Here is a 20406-nt window from a genome sequence, read left to right as displayed (position 1 = left end):
TCTTATATATGGCTCCTGCTTTACAAGTGCAAATTTCTCCAGACCATATAAATAGGGAGGGGTAGACTCCCTGGGTTGCAGGGTATGCATATGAATTGTAACATAATCCCAAAATAGTGGGACCATGTGGCTTATTTTTTCATTTGTTTATGTCTTTCAATATACTGAAGGGTTCTGTCTTTAAAGTAAAATCAAGTTTTCCTTTATGATCTGTACTTCTTGTATCTTAACAAGAAGTTAAATTTTCCTTTAAAATTAAAGGATTTTTTAAAATCCTTCCTTACTCCAAGATCATGAGCATACCACCCTATACTTTCCTCTAAAATTTTAAAGTTTTATTTTCCATCTACAACTTATTGTTATGTATACTATAAAGTAGGAATTCATTTGTTCCAGATAGAATTGTATACTGTTTTCTTTTAAATACATGTATTAACAAATATAAATGCCAGTTGTTGTTTTTAAAGCTTTAAAGTCTGAGACATGGACTGTGGTCTCCCCGAGAAGTATTTTCGGTCTAATTATAAAGGTTAAGAAACTACAGAAACGCTTCCACTTAGAAACTAGATTTATTCCAGCAAAACTGAATATTAAGTATATCTTATTTGTCAAAAAAAATTCTTTTTTTTTTGTTAAAGAAATTTCTATTACAAAACCAGAAATGACTGGCTCAGTCGGTAGAGCATGCAACTCTTAATCTTGGGGCTGTGAGTTTGAGCCCCATACTGGGCATAGAAATCACTTTAAAAAACAAAAGTAAATATACTAGCACTGTAGCCAAAGGTTAACTCTGGCTTACTTTAAAAAAAGTGTAGGGGCAGCTCGGGTGGCTCAGCGGTTTAGCGCCGCCTTTGGCCCAGGGTGTGATCCTGGAGACCCGGGCTCGAGTCCCACGTCGGGATCCCTGCATGGGGCCTGCTTCTCCCTCTGCCTGTGTCTCTGCCTCTCTCTCTCTCTCTCTGTGTGTCTCTCATGAATGAATAAATAAAATCTTTTTTTTTTTAATTTAAAAATCGGAAGATTTTTTTACCTTTCATTAGCTTCCAAAACACAGGTAAATATCAGTTTCCCAATAATGCAGAAGCTATTGAGAAACAGTCTCTTCAGTGGAGGATCTTAACCTTCACTGCACAGTAAAATCACCAAGAGTCCTCTCAAAAAACCAGATACCCAGATTATATACCCCAATACAACTCAATCTATCTCTGGGAGTAGGACCCAGCCATCAATAGGTTCTAAAGTCCCCCAGGTCATTCTGATGTGCAGCCAAGGTTAAGATCTACTACTCTATGGAGAGACATAATAGAAGCACCTGACCAAATTTGTTCCTGACATTTCCTAACCCTCAACAAGCTATGTAAACAGTTTTTCAACCACATACAAGATTCAGACTCTTAAAGAGCATCAGAGTTCCTAAGGAAAGGAGATCATGATGTGACTGACATACCAACCATAAGTATCCCCAAGTTAATGTTAGGACAAGATCTCAAAGATGAATTTCAGTTACTACATCTCTAGAAGTGTTTAAGATAATGCCTCTCCCAGGACCAAGGTTGAATAAAAAAATCATCATATTCAAACCATGGTCTGGTCTGAGGCCCACCAATGGGCCTCAAAAACTGCAAGCCTTTCTTTTGATGCTTTCTTCAAACAACCCTACAGGCATCCATTTTCACTAGGACGGACAACTACTTACCAGTGACTTACTAAATACTACAGAGAACTCTAATTCAGTATTTTACTAAGAAGGCTGACCCAAATAAGTATTTGGCAAACCCGCCAAGTTACTACTGTATACACCAACCAACAAGCAGAAGTGCCACCATTTCTAGAGGATACACGTGCATGACCATCATTCCAAGTTAGTCATCATTTTCCACAGCTGCTATTTTTGCTTTCTATGACCAACTGTTAGTTTAGCTTTACGATCATTTATTCCATTCGCTATGGGCTTCTAGCAAAGTCTAAGTATGTGGTGATACACACTTCTATTATCTCTGGTCAATAACTAGACATTTGGACACAAGATTATACTTCAGATATAATCCAATGAATGAGAATAAAAGTTTGCCTAGACATCAATATTTCACTGGTGACTTTGCATATTTAAAATCACTTCCAACATATCATCAAGGTAAATGCAATAATGTTACTTATTTTTAAGCTTGTAGCTCATAATTTTGTGTATATATTTATACAGTAAGTTATAAGCACTTTCCTTAAATTTCTCTCCAATTTTTATCACTAAGTTCTCTTTTCTACCACAAAGTAGGATGGGGCAGGTGAACTGAAGAGTCTTCACTTGCCTAAGTGAATCAAAATTTTAAAAGTATGAGAACCGCGGCCTTAAAGCTCTGGGTAGGTATCTGTAACTTAGTTTCATTTTGAGAGATCTCCAATTCAAAAATAACCCCTTTACAACACCGTAAAAATAGAGAACAGATTGAATAGGAAGGAATGGGGTTGTCTTGTAAAAGGTCAGGATGAGGTCCCCCACTAAAAATGTCACAACCAAAACAACCTAAAATTATCTTCCCTTCATCAAAATACTACCTTTGGTGCCACTGGCAACACGACAGTGTTCTGTCAAGGTAATCTTAAAAGCAAGGAATAGATATGCTGTCAACATTTATTGGATGCAAATTTCTGTGCCTATTTTTAAAATTTACTCATACTCAGTTTGCAGCAATTTAGGAAGCCACAGATATTACTTACTAGCTGACGTCTATTTCTTTTCCAGGTTTCTGCTTTCCTTTTGGAATTCATGTTCTGGAAAGCTAAAAGTAGAGAGAACAAGTTCTAGTCAAAGTTCAGACAGGTATGTTTAATATTTTTTCAGGCTCTGATTCAAGCCACATGAGACTTCGGTCTTGCTTTTCCAGCTTGTACATCAGTAACTCTAGATCTAACACACCTCCCAGCAAGTCTATAAACCCAAATCAAAGTCACTGAAGCATTAGCTCGAAGAATCACACAGTCACATGGGTCATGCGGCCATAGAGGATACAGGCCTTCATCAGAATTACAGGAAATACAGTTTCATCAGAAGCGAAGGTCCCAAAGTAGACCTAAGATATTCATAATTTCTCAAAATTACCATCAAGTTTCCAAGAGTAATAATTAGCATGTATTCAAAGACTTCTGAATTTAGAATACATTTTTGGCATAACCTTCTCCAGGATGAACTGTAATTGTACTGCATAGTTTTAATAGTTTAACGGTGCTGGAGTGAAAATAACACTTACAAAGATCAATTTCTTTCTGCCATGACAGAAAGAAGCACCTAGGATAAATCTCATCCAGAGCTGGTCCCAGGACTTTTTCCTCTACTGCTTGCCTGCCCCATATACATCCCCCCCTTCTCAGTAGAGGTCCAAAGAAGGCTCTTCCCAAAATCCACCTTAATATATCCGGCAGCACTCATCTTGCCTCTCCATACAATAAAAACCACAGGCACACCTGGGAAGATACTTTCATTCTCTAGACTCAGGTTGTGAGAATCTCCTAATCCGTCCTGGATATTTTGGTTACCTGGGGAACAGCTCTTCTAGGCCCAGGTAAGGGATAAAAAGGCTAACACCACTACTGACACTTACTGAAATCACTGGGGAGGCTGTGGTTCAGATTCCTATAAAATTCTGTCCTATGTGCTTTCTTCAGTCCTGTGCAAAGGCCGAAGTCAGAAAGCTTCACATGGCCCTGTGGGGAAGAAATAAGGTAACGGAAGATGAACATTCTCAGATGTGGAACAGACGTTATATTTTCTGGCTCTTCAAAATATCTGTTTCTAATTCTCATTCTCATGTGATGTAGATTATAAGCACCGCTGTGATAGAGGTACAGAGGATGGTTTCAACAAATGATTGTTAAATAATGAATAAATGAACAAGTCTTTGTTCATGTAACTTTTACTCTTGAATTGTTTCATTAGGCTACAGTCCAAAGGATAAATTATTCCAAAAACAGAGAATGAATGTTATTACATAGTTCCTGACAAATGTTGCTATACTATATTTTAATCATAAGTAGACACTTATGATTTATCATTCTCTTCAAGGAACACTCACACCTCCTCTGAGCCAGGCCTCATGCTTTAAATGTATCATCTCATTTATAACTCTTAAGCCGCACTTCACTGACTCAGACTTGTTAAATGGCTTACTGGTGAAATGGGAGAACCAAAGCCAGAAATCAATCCATGTTCCTTCTCCCCAGACCAGGATTACCTACCCTCTCCAACCCCCTGATCTCATCTGGAAAATGGAAATAAAGGTATCTTCCTGGTAGGAATGATGAGAATTAATGCACATAAAGCTCCTTACCTAGTGCACATAACCAGTCCTGAGAAAGAGGTAGGTGTCCTTGGAGTAGTGAAATTTCAAGTGGATAAGGAAATAAAGCCAAAATTACGGGAGGGAATCCTGATGTGCAGGGATCTACACACTGCTCAAGGTCGTACAATTAGAAGTGGCATGGCAAGGGTTAAGCCCCAGTGATTTCAACATCTGTGGTCTTTCCACCACCTTCCTTCAGACATACTTTAACATACAAACTTCTCAGGATACAAGGAGGCAACAGAAACCCTGCCAGGTGGCTCAAGTTTTATTTTGAAGAAATCCCCTTAGGTTTGGCCTTGTGTGTGTTGCATACACGTGTATGCATGCACAATAACGTAAACTGCCAAACGAAGACAGCCTTGAGCTTGCTAACTTGGTACCACTTGTTTGAGATCTGCAAATATGTTATACAAGTCAAGGGCTAGAGTTTAATTTATAGTTCTCAAAACTACATTTTACCTAGATACCTCTAAGACAGGAATGGAAAAAGCAGTACTGGAGCAGATGCTAATCAAGCCTAATTTCAGGGAATTTTGTAGCTTTTTTAAGTATGCAGCAGGAACTCAAAACATCCAGTTTCACTTCTAGAATCTGTATGGCTGAACACCTAAATGAGCTTGTTCGTGAGAACATTTTTCTACAAGTTTGGGCTAGCATCTTGTAGAGAGCAAATGTGCACCTACAAGGGTTCCTCACTCCTCAGTTATATTGAAGCCCCAATGTCTTTCCCTTCAATATGCTTGCTGGACCTCAACACAGACTACAGGGTTCAACTAAGCCTGCACTAATTCATTTGGATACAGGACCAGGGGATCTGAATCCAACCACAGAAAGTAGGGCCAGTACTCTATTAAAAATATATCTGAACATAATGACATAGAAGAAAAATCTGAGGGGCGCCTGGGTGGCTGTCAGTTAAGCATCCACCTTCAGCTCCAGTCATGATCCCAGGGTCCTAGGGTACTGGGATTCAGCCCCTAATCAGGCTCTCTGCTCAATGGGGAGCCTGCTTCTCCCTCTGCTCCTTCCCCTGCTCATACTCTCTCTCTCAAATAAATCAATAAAATCTTTTTTTTTTCAATAAAATCTTAAAGAATAATTTATACACATTAATATTTTTAAAGTACTTTTAGGATATTAACTGTATATAAATTACAGACACAAACAGAAAAGGTACTGAGGCTTTTATACCAAAACAGTAATTATCTTTGAATGATCAGATTATAGGTATTTTTCTTCTTTATAACTCTTGGTACTGTCCAAATTTTCTACTATGTATATACTCTTAGGACAAAGAAAAAAGCTACTAACCAGAAGCAATTATTTGGTAAATCTCCTGCCATTTTGAAATAGAAAGATAAAAATTTTTTAAGATAAAAGTTTTTTAAAGAAAGTATACCAAAAGTTCAAGTTTTTCAAAGATCCCAAGAAAATTATCAAAAGACAGGAAGAGGGGCACCTGGCTGGCTGAGTCAGTGGAGCATGTGACTCTTGATCTTAGAGTCGTGAGTTCAAGCCCCATACTGGGTGTAGAGATAGATAACATAAATAAGTAAAACTTTTAAAAAAAGATAGATAACATAAATAAGTAAAACTTTTAAAAAAAGAAAAATATAAGAATCACATTCACTGTTCTACTTAAAAGTTCAGTCCAGACAACTGTGTAATAGAACAAAACATCCTAAAATTTTACAGCTGGAAAAGATTTTGGAGCTTCTATGGAACAATATATCCACTTTATAAATACGTGAGTTCTGGACAGTGGGGAAGACGTGCCAAGGAGCAGCCAGCAATCTAGCAGCACAGCGATTCTCTTCTCATTTGCTATGAGTTTAAGAACTAAGCGACTGAACTCATTTGCATGTCTGAAGAACATTACAAACAGAGCAGTACAGAGGTTAAGCAGGACTCTTCTTTACACAGAGGACAAAAGATCTGGAACCTGAACTTTGGGAGAGACTTTTGTTGTTTTTGTTTGTCTTACTTCCTGGTTCCTAGCTGGTTCCTCAACTAATAAGGTTTGCCAACAGAGGGGTTCCCAATAGGTGATGCATTTGAATAGTTAATTATATGCTAGGAAAAGATGACTATCTTTGGCTTTATCATAAAATAAGCTTCTAAGTCAATTTTCCTCTTAATCATTTTTGAAAATGTCCTTTACTTTTAAAAAGAATATTCAATCAAATTATAAAATCATACGTATTTCAGAGAAAGGAAGTAACAGCAAGCTTACTGCCCACCCACCCCCACCCCAAAAGGCAGTGCCCAGCTTCCTTACTGTGATTATAAATGGTACAGTTGTGAAAGCAGAGACTCCTCAGATGAGGAAACACACATCAGGCACGCTTCTCCCCTACCACAGTACCTTGCTGTCCAGGAGAAGGTTGTCTGGCTTGATGTCTCTGTGGATGAATCCAAGTTGGTGAATAGAGTCTATGGCTAATACTGTTTCTGCTATATAAAACTGAGTCTCCTCTTCTGTCAGGGTATCTTTTTTCATTAATAGGGTCATCATGTCCCCTGCAAACAAGAAGATATAAGACACCACACACACACACACACACACACACACACACACATACACACACACACACACACACAATACATAAGTAAGCGCCAGTTTCCAGATTGGTCTTCCCTATCAGCCTACATAAGGCAGTAATAAACAAGCCTCTTTTGTGTTCCAGAAACTGACCCCACACTGCCAATATGGGTGGAAATGGTAAACAGTCTCTAAGACTTAGACTTAAAAGTAAAATTCACAGCCACGGAGAGAAAAATGTTTTTAACCTAACCTGATGCTGACCACTGAGCATTGATTTACATTGTAATTTAGAGAGAAAAAGGAAATCCCTTTCTCTCTCTCTCTCTCACACACACACACACACAGACACACATACACGCTCACACACACACACACACACACACAATTTGCTTACAGTAAATTTTTGGAGTGGGAAAAAATTACTTTACTTTTCATTTTGCCTGCCAACTTCTCTATAACCCAGAACCAAATGGCATTTCCACACAGGCAGTACTGCCACTATTATAGAGAGAGGTCGAAATGCCAAACAAAAACTAAATATATGAGAAAGCTGAAAACAAGGTCTCCAGTCTCTACTTACAAAACACTTGAACATAAAAAGGTGTGATTTAGGTAGCAGAGTTTAAGTCAACAAAAGGTAAAAAGGAACTGAAAATGCTATGTACTGAGATATGTAATGGCTGCCTCCCCAAAGTGCAAAGTGAACACCTCCCGAGATCAGTGGAGTTTCTTCTCCAGAGTTTTATTATAGGTAGTTAAATATACACCGATAGGCTTTATGCAACTTTTATGACACAGTATCAGTATTCTATCAGGTAAAAGGTAAACTCCCTAGTTTTCTGCAAAGTCAAAATTTAATTATCTCTGCTTAATATCAGCAACATAAAATGGAAAAAAAAAAGATTCTGATCCTAACTCAATGGTTAGACAAAAAGCAAAGCAAAGAAAAAATATGTATAAGTAGTTTAAAGCTAAGAGAAACAGGAAAGATTCAGTTTAGATTCCATATAAAGCCATTTATGGTCAGAAAAAAGGAAAAGAGAAAGAAACCTCTGATTTTAATACAGCATCATGCCACTTTGTGAATTTCATTTATAACTTTGGGGGAATTTCATGTGTTCTTGGAAGAGTGGATATTTTATGCTCAGGCAAAAAATTAAACCATTTATTAAAATGCTCTCTTTTTTGACCCAAGACTTGAAAACCAGGATACCCTAATCACTCCTGGCAGCTACCTATTCAATCTGGAGGCACAACAGAGACATGGTGCACTCAGGCTAGCTTTAGGGTAGCTATGTGACCTTAGTGCTGTGGCCCAGGAGAATAGCCAATGGCCTCACCTGTGCAAGTTTGCCCAGATGATCAGAGAGCTCAAGTCAGATGGTCTATGGCTCTGCAGGCCAGCTTCACCAAGTGCAAAGGGCAGGGTCCAGGAGACATGAGAAGCTATGGAAGATGGTGTACTTAAAAGCTTGAGGAGACATGTGTCAAGGGGCTGGTGGCTGAGCTGGGTTTTATTCCTATTTAAGAACTGGCTTCTAAATGTTCAAAAGTTTTTCCTCATTCTACTACATAGACTCCTAACTTTCTTTAATTGTTCATTAAAAATTGATGACCCTAGATCTAATTAAAGGTTCTCACAGGATCAAAATATTATACTACAGTTGCATTTTGCTTTGCTATAGAACCAAAGAGAAAAAAAGTTTTCTTTTTTGGCCACCAGAGTTTGCTCACAGCTCATCAGCTCACTGGCAAACAGACTGTCTTCCCCAGAATAGATGGTATGTTCTGTTATGGGTTTACTTTGGAGCAGTCTTAGGAGATACACATGCTGGGTTATATAAAACTTGAAATCTCAAATATGAGAAATTGATTCTGACTACTAATATAATGTAATGAGAGATTCATTCATTAATAGAAGTTACAGAAAAAGAACAAAAAAGTTGAAGCAAAAAAAGTAATAGCTTCAATTTGGTCACTTGGGTACTGATTATACATGATTCCCATTGACAGGAGAGCAAGCAGAGTCCCTATTGTATTCCTATATTGAAAAAGAAAAAGAAAAGAAAGAAATGTCCATCTGAAATCATGAGAATGAATGAGGTTACTTTTATGGCACTAAGAATTGTAGGAAGGCACCCCAGCACAAGACAGGTTACTGACCTCCTTTACAGACCTAAAAAAGATATAGAAAGCAACTTTGTGAGCACGATTAAAAGTAGAAAGGAGGGTTAATTGACGTGAGAGAGAAACCACAGAACAAAAAGGAAAAATGACCTTTCATCGTCAAGTAATTACCTCCAGGCAGGAACTCCATGATTAGGTAGAGGTTTAGCTTATCCTGAAAACTATAGAACATTTTCACAACCCACAAACTGTCTGCCTCCACTAGAATGTCACGCTCCGCACGAATGTGGCCAACCTGGAGGTATACGCATTTGATTAATGACAAGCCTTGCTCTGCTTTATTCGACTGTATATTTGTTTAAACAATTTAAATACTGTTTGAGTATTAAATTGTGATGATGCAAAAGAACTAATTTCTGCTCAGGCAAACGTATGAACTCAAAACAGACAACATTTGACTTGAAGGTATTCAGTCATGAACACCTGAGTGATGAAAGGCTTAAAAAAATAACACAATGAATGGCTATAATGCAAACGGCAACTTTCACAGTGCTATAAATTGAACCTCTGATTAATTAAAACTACCATTCTTTGCACAGCTTTTTGTTCCAATAATCTTTTATGACAAAAATAAGGCCCCGAGATGAGACTCTCTAAATAACTAAGTCCTGGCTCGGGTCTGCGATGAGATCAGCAATGACAATGCCCTAGTTGACAATTCTAGAATACTATTCCACAGCATTCAGTTCACTGCTATTCACAGAGTTAAGTGCTCAGTTCTTACTGAATTGTAATATAAGGATACCTAAGAAAAGTTACTGATTCAAATTTCTATTGCCAGTTTTCTGCTCTTACTAAACTTACCTAGCTAAGGAGACCAAGTCACCAAAGGTTTGGGAGAACCAGCAGAATTACTTCATTAAAACAATGCTTCATTATCAAATTTACCTTATCTACTTTAAATATGTAATAGTAATCAAAACACTGTTGTGTGTTATCAAATCCCACTCCCTCTCCTCTTATGTGTCACAAAATGTAAAACTGAGTTCAATCAGATCTATGTTTATTAAGACCCAGTCCAATTCTTGAGTAGAGATTTTATTCTTAACATATGTTGAAGGGCTTGAGTTCTACTCCATGTTAGGAGGTGAAGATTTACCATAGCTCACAAACTGGCACTTCTGTGGCAAACTCAGCCCATGGCTGTTGTTTTGTTTGATACAGTGTTCTATATGCTTGTTTTATTGGAATGTCTTTAGCAAAGCCAGGCACTTGCTCCTCCAGTAAGACACAGCTCTCATTCCTCTCTCCCATCTTACATGGAACCTGCCCCATTCTTCCCGCGGGCCTCAGAGCACTTGAGTTTACAGATTTCGGTTTCAAGGCTCTACTAATATTGTTTGGGAACTTTTTAAAAAGCTTCAAGGTGGCAGAAAACTTTCCTTTTGTACATCTCTATTTAGGGTACAAGGGTGGGGAAATGGAAGAAGGGTGGTAAGGAACAGTGCTAGGAAATCACAAAGAAGCTGTGTAGGAGCAGATGCTTTTCCTCGGCTTTCCTACAGAAGCAAAGCTTGTGGAAAACACAAATGTCACTTGCTCAACTGCAGCTGGGGATATGCCCCTGGCATTAGCAGATGTGAAGACTGCGCAAGTCAACCTCCACCTGCCTCTGCTCTCCTGGCTCCAGAGAAGAGCTTCTACTTGGTGTAGGGAGTCAAAGAAAAAGCAAGGCACAACCACTCCCACTCATCACTCACCTTGGAAGTGAGTGAAACATTCACTGTTTGTCAAGCGGAAAGCTATAGGCAACCTGTGCACATCTTGCCCTTCTTTCCTGGGGCTGAAACAGCAGCTAGGAACCTCAAGATCCAGATAGTAGTGGAGTCAGGTAAATATAGGATCAGGGAGGGAAGAACCAGAGGTGCAATTCACATCAGAGATTCCTTTTCCTTGTTCCATAAATATTTAATGGAGTGGACAGTTACATGCTAGTTGCTATCCTAAACACTAAAAGAAAAGAGCAGAGATAAGTCTATCTTTTGTTCCATCCTAATACTATACTGGCATCACAACTGGAGGTTTTCCTTTTGCAATGTAAGAGACACATGAAAAAACTAAGTGCTGGTCTCTTATCCTTTAAAATTTTCCAGATAGCAAAATTTCTATCCTAAGGATGAGAATAACAACCTGAACTCTCAGCGAGTAGCTTTAATTCCTATTCAGTTTAGTAAAAGCAAACAAAAAACTTTTCCTATGGATAAGGTACTCTACCTAACAAAAAGTTAGGCTCTGAATCTAAATTTTGTCAGCCCTACCCAAAAGTAATGGATTTGCACTGGTTGGTCTACCTCCCCTCACACCCTAGCACAAACTATGCTTCTTCAAGATGGCTGATCCAGGCCATGTCTACAGCCAGAAACTTTAACTAGACCACACTGAGACTCAACCCAGGGAGCAGAGTCCAGCAGCAAGGTGAGCTAACAATTCAGTTAATGCACTGTTTAAAAACCCTAATTTTGGGCAGCCCTGGTGGCGCAGCGGTTTAGTGCCGCCTGCAGCCCAGGGCATGATCCTGGAGACCTTGGATCGAGTCCCACGTCAGGCTCTCTGCATGGAGCCTGCTTCTCCCTCTGCCTGTGTCTCTGCCTCTCTCTCTCTCTCTCTCTCTCTCTGCATCTCTATGAATAAATAAAATCTTTAAAAAATAAAAAATAAAAATAAAAACCCTAATTTTCACAAAGTCCCTCTACTCTCATGTAGGAAAACTTTCGAAAATGATTTTTGAAGAAAGTACAACTTGAAAAAATATTTTACACCATATGTTTGGATCACCATCTGTGACTATGCTGGGCAACTGGCACGAACTATGAAGGATCAATAAGTGAAAGTCATCATGCACACTTCTTTTTACAATTTGATTCTGAACACTCTTTGATAAAGAAACATTTCGAGCGTTGGTTAAAACTACAGGAAATAGGTCTTGTAAAAATAAAGCTTACTTGTGAAATACAAAGTATAGTGACTAATCCATACCGTTGTACTTTTCCCTTTCCAAGACTGAAACTCTTTCAGTGCCTATACCCATAGTGCACACTAATTTTTAGATAATACACAAACAGGGCTCTTGAGCATTCTGAATGAGGTTGGTATTAGCATAAGCTATGGTGTCTGAAGGTTCACTGCCAGAGTATTTGATACTCTCAATCAAAATTCCCATGAGTCGGGATCCCTGGGTGGCGCAGCGGTTTAGCATCTGCCTTTGGCCCAGGGCGCGATCCTGGAGACCCAGGATCGAATCCCACGTCAGGCTCCCGGTGCATGGGGCCTGCTTCTCCCTCTGCCTGTGTCTCTGCCTCTCTCTCTCTCTCTCTCTCTCTCTCTCTGTGACTATCATAAAAAAAATAAAATAAAATAAAAAAAAAAATAACCATGAGTCTAAGCTTATGGATAATACATGAAAATTAAAGAGAAAATAAAAACTCCAAATGGTGACTGGCACTTAAAAGAAGGGCAGAGAAGCCTTAGTGATTATGCCTCCTTTCATGAGGCAGAAAGGGATTGGGCGTGGGGCTGGTCTCCATTCCTGCTCTTACACTCTATACCCAGAGCTCTCCTTGCCACAGTCTCTCTGTTCTCTCCTAGGGCATCTGATCCTTTACAGGACCTATGCAGGCATCACCCACTACAATCTATTCTTAAGCAAACTGCTGATGATATTAGATTTACAGAAAGGCTGCATTTTTGTTTTTAACATACTGTCCAATATTTAACATTTTATTTTGCATAAAGTATTTCTGCATCTTTTAAATCTAAATGCAAAGTAGGTTTAGGTTTTAGAAAGCGTTCTTACTCCTTAAAGGAGAATTTGCACTGCTCTGCCGTTTGCATTAGGTTTTTTCAAATTCACTCAGAATGAAGACTGGTCTCCTCTCTTGGGTAATAATGAGCGGGTCTCCTCTCTTGGGTAATAATGAGTGGGTCAGAAGACCCAACTTTGGTTCGAGTGTACAGAATGAAGCGTATTAAGACACATTTTAGATTGCTAATTCCTAAGTCTCAGTTCCAAGGTATATATATACAATTTCTCTCAGCATTCAGTAGGAACACGGTACCACAGCAAGGGTGACCTCAAAAACAGGCTCCTCATGACAACCACAGCTTGTGATCAAATGGGAGACACGAACAGCAGATGCTTCTAATAGGTTTACAACGTTTAAAAGACCATACAACATAAGGCATTAGTTGTACTAATGTAACTGCTTCTTCGTTGGGGAAAGAAAAGTAATTATATGTACATTCATACATGAATCAGTGCTAAAGAAAACTGTAATAAAATACATTTCAAATAAACAAAAAGAACAGTTTTACATGACACAAAATTTATCAGCTGACTAAAATCACTCCTACAATTGTGGTTTACCTGCTCTTTTTCAAGCATATCTGCTTTACGGAGTATTTTCATTGCATACACATGCCCTGTATCTTTCTTCTGAACAAGCCGCACCTAAAAGTTATAAAAGAAATGTCAAGTCAAAAGTTCACAATGCCATGCTAACGCTTTCATGTGTTTTAAGAAATAATTTAAACTGAAAAAGTATTACACTATTAATACAAGCAACCAGCAATAACAAAGCAGAAAAAAGCGCTTTTTTAATGTTCCAGAATGGATATATTTATTAATATCATGAAGTCAGCCCTGAAAACATTCTCAAACATCTCCACATCTGAACAGGTTTCACTCCTTCGTTGAATAAATCCATCTAATTTAAAACCCTCACTTTCAAATTTAAGGATTCATTATACCCATGCCACATATCCATCCAGTCAGCTCAGAAAACCTAAGGAATCAATTACAACAATGTTTAAAACAACAGCAAAAGCTTATGGGTAGAAAAAACATCAAGAAGGAAAAAACCTAAAAGGTATAATTAGGGAAATGGAGTTTTATGCAGTTTTCCTTTTTCTTTATCTTCCAATGTTTTTAGAAAGAACAGATAATTTTATGATGAAAAGAAAACTAATGGTCTATCAACCCAAAGACAAATCTCTTGGCAAGTCCCCACACATCCTCCCCCTACCCTCATAAGATATGTATGCTTTCTCCCCTCTGTACCTTTCTTCCTGTTTTTCCTGAGTCTGATGTCCCTTCCTCACTAAACAGTCCTTCCAGAGGGAGTACCGTACCTTTCCCTCTCCCCAGGAGCCAACAGGGATTCTGAACACTGAGGGATCAATTTAATTTTTTGACTTGTGCTTCTCAGTAGGTACTCACATTTCCCCTAGGTATGGGTTTTTAATAATATGCTACTCCTTTTATACAAAGTTAATGAAACTATTGCATCAGTAAGTAGTCCACTTTGGGTGTTTACCATTAACAATGATGACCTCACATGGGCTCATTCAAACCCTCCCCACCAGACTGCCCTTATGACCTAGCAGGATGCATCTACGAGACCAGGTAGGACAAAGCTGCAGATGCTTTCAGCTCTCTACCACTATCTGCATAACCTATTTCTATAAATTCTGTCTCCTGGAACTATTTTCAGAGCAATAGCAATCTGGGGGAAGAAATGAAGGGTACAGATATGCTGTTAGTTTGCTCTTAGAGAGGCAGTGTGATGCTGGGAAAAGCAAGAGCTTATGTAAGATCAGGAACTCCTTTAAGATACAAAAAGAATGGGTCAAGGAGGAAAAAGAGAGAGACAAACCAAGAAACAGACTCTCAACTACAGAGAATAAACTGATGGTTACCATAGGGGAGGTGAGCAGGAGGATGGGTGAAATAGGTAATGGGGATTAAGGAGAGCACTTTGTCATCATGAGCACTGGGTGATTAAAAACTTTAAGAAAGGGATGCCTGAGTGGCTCAGTGGTTGAGTATCTGCCTCTGGCTCAGGCTGTGATCCCAGGGTCCTGGAATCAAGTCCCATATCGGGCTCCCCGTGGGGAGCCTCTGCCTGTGTCTCTGCCTCTCTCTGTGTGTGTCTCACATGAATAAATAAATAAAATCTTAAAAAAAGAAAAAAAAAAAACTTTAAGAAAAATTCAGGAATTCCTGGGCCCAACTTCTGGGGCTGCTGCTCAATGGCCATGTGACAACAGAACATTATATATCCCCCTTGAGTCTTAATTTCATCATCCATAAAATGAGTTCTTGTAGGAGAGAAGCACTCAGTAAATAATAAATATTGATTTCCTTCTACCTTTCAACTCTCCCTCTAGATCAATACTTAGAACATCAACATCATCTCTGGCAAAACAGAAGAATAATCAGAGATCTGGGACAGGGGAGGGAGAAAGAAAGAAAGGACAGAGAGAGCAGTTAAAATGTGGGGCTGGCATGCCTGACCTATCTACCCCATATTTCAGTTCTATTAACAATCATGAATCATGAATATGTCAGCAGCTTCAAAGTTCTGTGGTGTTTTTATATCTGATAAGTAGCTGTGTTTTTTTTTACCTCACCAAATGCTCCTCTGCCTATCACTTTTAAGGACTCAAAATCTTCCAATCCAAGTCTTGTTCTCTTCAAACGAAGAAACTCTGTTTCCTTCCGAGCATGCGCGGATCTCCTCAGTCGTTTCTAATGTTTAAATAAAGGGAAAGAGAGGTGGGAAGGGGAGGAACTAAAACACTGCAACTCCTTAACAGTCTTATTTGTGATTGGAAAGCAGGGCCACACAGACTAAGCACAACCTTCTCACACGTGAAGAACCCTTAAGAAGGGTTCTTAAGAGGAACAGAAGAACCCTTAAGAGGTCAAATCTCCCCTCCCCAGCATTTGGACACAATAACCAAACCATAGAGAACAGATGGGTGCCTGCCTCCTCTGAGGACTCTACCAACTTTGGCAATCAACTATTTGAACTTTTCTAATGAAGGAAGAATAAACAATCAATGTTTTCCTTTAATTTCTGCATATAAAATAAAAGGGTATGAGCTTTTTTAAATTTCCTTCTGGGTTTGTTGGGGTTTTTTGGGTTTTCCTGGATTCTATGATTCATTCCTATTTTTCTTTTCATTCCTATTTTTGAAAGCATTTCCACTCTCATTTCAGTTCTTTGCACAGTTTAACTGTATTTTTTCCTACTGCATCTGTAGGCATTGGGGGAAGAGCTGATTTGATATTTTGCCTTGATAATGATTTCAGAAATTGGCACTACTTCTTAAAGACTTTCCCATGATTTCTGTAAATATGCTATAATTTGCTTTTTTAAATTTTAATGTGATCTCATCTCTTTCTTAGAATTCTAAATCTAGTTAATTTACTATAATTGTGCCTAGATAAATATTCTTCTCCCTGGTACTTAGTAATTAATTTCTCCCTTTGCATAAATACCTAAATCCAGAAGTACACCAGCTCTCATAAGTTCTTCTGTTACTAAGCCAAGACCCTTTCCCTATGCTCCAAGGCTAACAACTTGCTGGGCAAGATCTGCCATGCTGGGTTCAAGGAAAAATTTCCCAATATGAATTACCTCTTCATCTTTTAGGCCTTCTTCTTCCATCACTTTTTCTAACTTCTTTTGTCTAAAAATAAATAAAGATATTTGAAATAACTGAATACTTTTCTGAAAAGTCTATATAAACATAGTATCTTTTTAATGATATAAACAGGTAAATCTCAAAATGCCTCATTAAAACAATTACAGGGCTGCCTGGGTGGTGAAGTCTGTTGGGTTACCAACTCTTGGTTTCAGCTCAGGTCATGATCTCAGAGTTGTGAGACAGAGCCCCACATCAGGCTCCACCCTCAGCAAGGAATCTGTTTATAAAGATTCTCTGTCTCCCTCTCCCCTGCCCCTCTGCCCCAGCCACCCCCAACTCCCCCCTGCCCTCTCTACTTATGCATACACACCCTCTCTCTCAAAAATAAATCAATCTTTAAAAAAAAAAAAATTACAGTTACTAAGACAACTAAAAAGATCCCCACCCTTTGTTAGTTCTACATTTTGAAAAAGACTATATAAGACATTAATGCAACAAAGAATCCTATTTCAATATGAAAAGTTCTCTCTCTTTTTTAAAAGTATTTCCTCCTTAGCAAACCACAAACAGCTGGTGTTTGATAACCTCTTCTATCAGGATGTCTCTCTGTCCCTGACTGAAATCTACTTCCTTTATTTTTACATCTTCCTCCCCCTCCGTACACAAGCAAAGAGTGATAAACAATAGTAAAGGCAGAATTTAGAGATTCAAGGGGGGAGGGGGGGGCAGGAATGATTAAAACAGGCAACTGGCACCACTGTTAAAATTTAAGGCTCTAAATCCGTAGAGTATTAAACTTTAAAAACTGCATCCACGAATATTTTTTTAAAGATTTTATTTATTTATTCATAGAAACACAGAGAGAGAATGAGAGGCAGAGACACAGGCAGAGGGAAAAGCAGGCTCCATGCAGGGAGCCCGAAGCGTGACTCGATCCAGGGTCTCCAGGATCACGCCCTGGGCTGCAGGCGGCGCTAAACTGCTGAACCACCGGGGCTGCCCCACGAATATTTTTTTTAAAGATTTTATTTATTTATTCATGAGAGACAGAGGGGGGGGCGGGGGGGGGCAGAGACACAGGCAGAGGGAGAAGCAGGCTCCATGCAGGGAGCCCAACGTGGGACTCAATCCGGGGTCTCCAGGATCACGCCCTGGGCCAAAGGCAGGTGCTAAACTGCTGAGCCACCCAGGAATCCCCATCCATGAATATTTTTGATCTATAGTCTCATACTGACTTGATAAAACTCAAAGACACAAGAAAAACTTCCTTATAACTGATTCCACCTGTATTTATTTAGCATAATAAACGAAAGCATATTGACTGGGATCTCTATCCCTTATCAGCATTCCAGATAACAGGCAATGTGGACAGAGCAGGGAAGAATGTAAGTAGGAAATATAGGGTGCTGGGGTGCCGCAGCCAGTTGAGCGCCCGACTCTTGGTTTTCAGCTGGGGTTGTGACCTCAAGGTCATTGGATCAGGCCAAGTCAGGCTCCAGCTAGGCACAGAGTCTGCTTAAGACTTGCTCTCCCTCTCCCTCCCCACAATCTGTGGGCATGCACATTGTTACTCTCTCAAATACATAAATAAATCTTAAAAAAAAAAAAAAAAAAAGAAAAGAAAGTAGGAAATACATGAAGCAACAGCATGTAGTCTAATGTGGCAGAGGCACACAGCACTTCAAATGTCACACTAAGAGGGCTGGCTCGGTCTGTAGACAACTAAGGGCTACAGACCGAGCCAGGGGTTGGTGTGTAAAGGAGTGATGTGATGAGATTTCTGTTTTAAAATGACAGCCAGCAGTAAGGAGCTGATGGATTGGCTGGGAAAGCAACAAACAAAGACTAAGGCAAATTGAAAGCTCTCCTAATGATTCTTCAGAGTCAAGATCTGGACCAAGAGCTGGAAACCCAGAATGAAGTAAAGGGGGTTACTACAAAGATGACTAACTGGTAGTAGGAGTCAAAGGAAAAATCTTAGACTTTCTCATGGGCGGGGGGATAATGATGCCACCAACCAAGACAGGAAACACAGAGAAAGGACCATGTGAAGGTAATGGAATTAATTTTGGTCAATATATAATTATTGCAATAATAGTAATTAAAATTTGTATTGTGTTAGAAATCATATTACAAATCCACAGGATCATGGGGATCCCTGGGTGGCTCAGGCTCCCTGCTTGGAGCCTGCTTCTCCCTCTGCCTATGCCTCTGTCTTCTCTCTCTCTCTGTGTGTGTCTCTCATGAATAAATAAATAAAATCTTTAAAAAACAAAAAACAAAAAAACCCTACATGGTTCCCAGTCTGCCTACTTCACTTCTCTGAGTTCCCACAATATTTTATGATACACATCTTTGTCTGCATGTGTGTTAAAAGGATAAGGCTATACTGCTGGTACTTTCAGGAGTATAAGTTAATTAGTTGAAGTAAAAATAATCAAAGAGGGGCACCTGGGAGGCTCAGTCAGTTAAGTGTCTGCCTTCGGCTCAGGTCATGATCCCAGAGTCCTGAGATTGAGCCCTGCATCGAGCTCCCAGCCCAGTAAGGAGTCTCCTTCTCCCTCTCCCTCTGTCACTCCCTCTGCTTGTGCTCTGTCAAATAAATAAATAAAATCAAGAAAGAAGGAAGGAAGGAAGGAAGGAAGGAAGGAAGGAAGGAAGGAAGGAAGGAAGGAAGGAAGGAAGAAAGGGAGAAAGAAAGGGAGAAAGAAAGGGAGAAAGAAAGGGAGAAAGAAAGGGAGAAAGAAAGGGAGAAAGAAAGGGAGAAAGAAAGGGAGAAAGAAAGGGAGAAAGAAAGGGAGAAAGAAAGGGAGAAAGAAAGGGAGAAAGAAAGGGAGAAAGAGAGAAAGAAAGAAAGAAAGAAAGAAAGAAAGAAAGAAAGAAAGAAAGAAAGAAAGAAAGAAAGAAAGAAAGAAAACATCATGGCAAGAACTATAACTCCACCATGGTCAGCTCTTTTTGTGCCTTGAATATCAAACACCATCATACTTTCTGACTATATTTTTTTTTTGAATGACCATACCAGAGTGGGAAGTCCAATATGCTATCATACAAAGTATGACCCAGAGACAGTTGCTTCTGACTATATTTAAATCTTAATTCAAACTAAGAAGTTTTCCGTAGCTTGAGTATACTTGCAAGAGTAATTAAATGGGTTCTGTAGAATACCTACCTGAGGGTAAAGTTATTAGAATCAACTCCTTGAACACAATCAGATTCTTTCATTAGAAAAAGTATCCAGAAAAAGCCTATCATGCAGAATTCTCCATGGTAATAATTTATTGGGCCCAAGCCAATGAAGACCTTAAAGACCCCCAAAATGGCAAGCATAACCTAAAATGAGGCTTACTAGTGACATCCTCTATGAGATGACATGAAGAAATTACTGTTAACTTTGTTAGATTCATGGTGGCACTGCAATGACACAAGTAAATGGCCTATTTTTAGAGATGTACACTGAAATACATAGGATTGAAATCATAAATGCTTGGGCAGCCCCGGTGGCTCAGCAGTTTGGCGCTGCCTTTGGCCTGGGGTGTGATCCTGGAGACTGGGATCGAGTCCCGCGTCGGGCTCCCTGCGTGGAGCCTGCTTCTTCCTCTGCCTGTATCTCTGCCTCTCTCTCTCTCTCGCTCTCTGTCCCAAATAAATAAATAAATAAATAAATAAATAAATAAATAAATAAATAATTTTAAAAAAAGAAATCATAAATGTTTGAAATTTGCTTTAAAACACACAGCAAGAAAAAATAAAATGGAACAGATGAAACAAATTTAGCAAAATCTTGATAATTACTGAATCTGAGGGATGAATATACAGGGGTTCATTGTATTAATCTTTCTATGTGTGTGTTTAAAAGTGTTCATAACAAAAAAGAAAAGCAGGCCCCTCCACTGGTATGTCTCT

General features: G+C 39.1%; 1 protein-coding gene and 1 long non-coding RNA gene across 8 annotated transcripts in view; one reads left to right on the top strand and one right to left on the bottom strand.

Annotated features, from left to right (window-relative positions):
* STK38 (serine/threonine kinase 38) overlaps positions 1–20406 on the bottom strand; it is a 42323-nt gene that overhangs the window by 7574 nt on the left and 14343 nt on the right. For 4 of the 6 annotated variants that reach the window (XM_072833247.1, XM_072833249.1, XM_072833248.1 and 1 more), the window contains 7 exons: positions 16491–16542; positions 15473–15595; positions 13433–13516; positions 9181–9304; positions 6703–6857; positions 3597–3699; positions 2716–2777 (listed from right to left, as the gene is read on the bottom strand). In XM_072833247.1, the coding sequence (XP_072689348.1) occupies positions 2716–2777; positions 3597–3699; positions 6703–6857; positions 9181–9304; positions 13433–13516; positions 15473–15595; positions 16491–16542 (703 nt within the window). Of the gene's footprint in view, positions 1–2715; positions 2778–3596; positions 3700–6702; positions 6858–9180; positions 9305–13432; positions 13517–15472; positions 15596–16490; positions 16543–18951; positions 19093–19849; positions 20137–20406 lie in introns of those variants that run through there. The other 2 variants (XM_072833251.1, XM_072833250.1) reach the window with 2 other exon arrangements.
* Positions 9754–12436, top strand: LOC140637129 (uncharacterized). Of its 2 annotated transcripts, none has more exons than XR_012034371.1 (3): positions 9754–10776; positions 11378–11484; positions 11773–12436. It is a non-coding gene; the product is annotated as an uncharacterized lncRNA (long non-coding RNA). The 2 variants fall into 2 exon arrangements; XR_012034370.1 differs by having other exon boundaries at positions 9754–10900.

The sequence above is a fragment of the Canis lupus genome, chromosome 7, assembly GCF_048164855.1.
Source record: "Canis lupus baileyi chromosome 7, mCanLup2.hap1, whole genome shotgun sequence".
Lineage (NCBI taxonomy): Eukaryota > Metazoa > Chordata > Mammalia > Carnivora > Canidae > Canis > Canis lupus.
The sequence above is the reverse complement of the archived record's forward strand: the minus strand, read 5'-3'. Positions and strand labels throughout refer to the sequence as shown.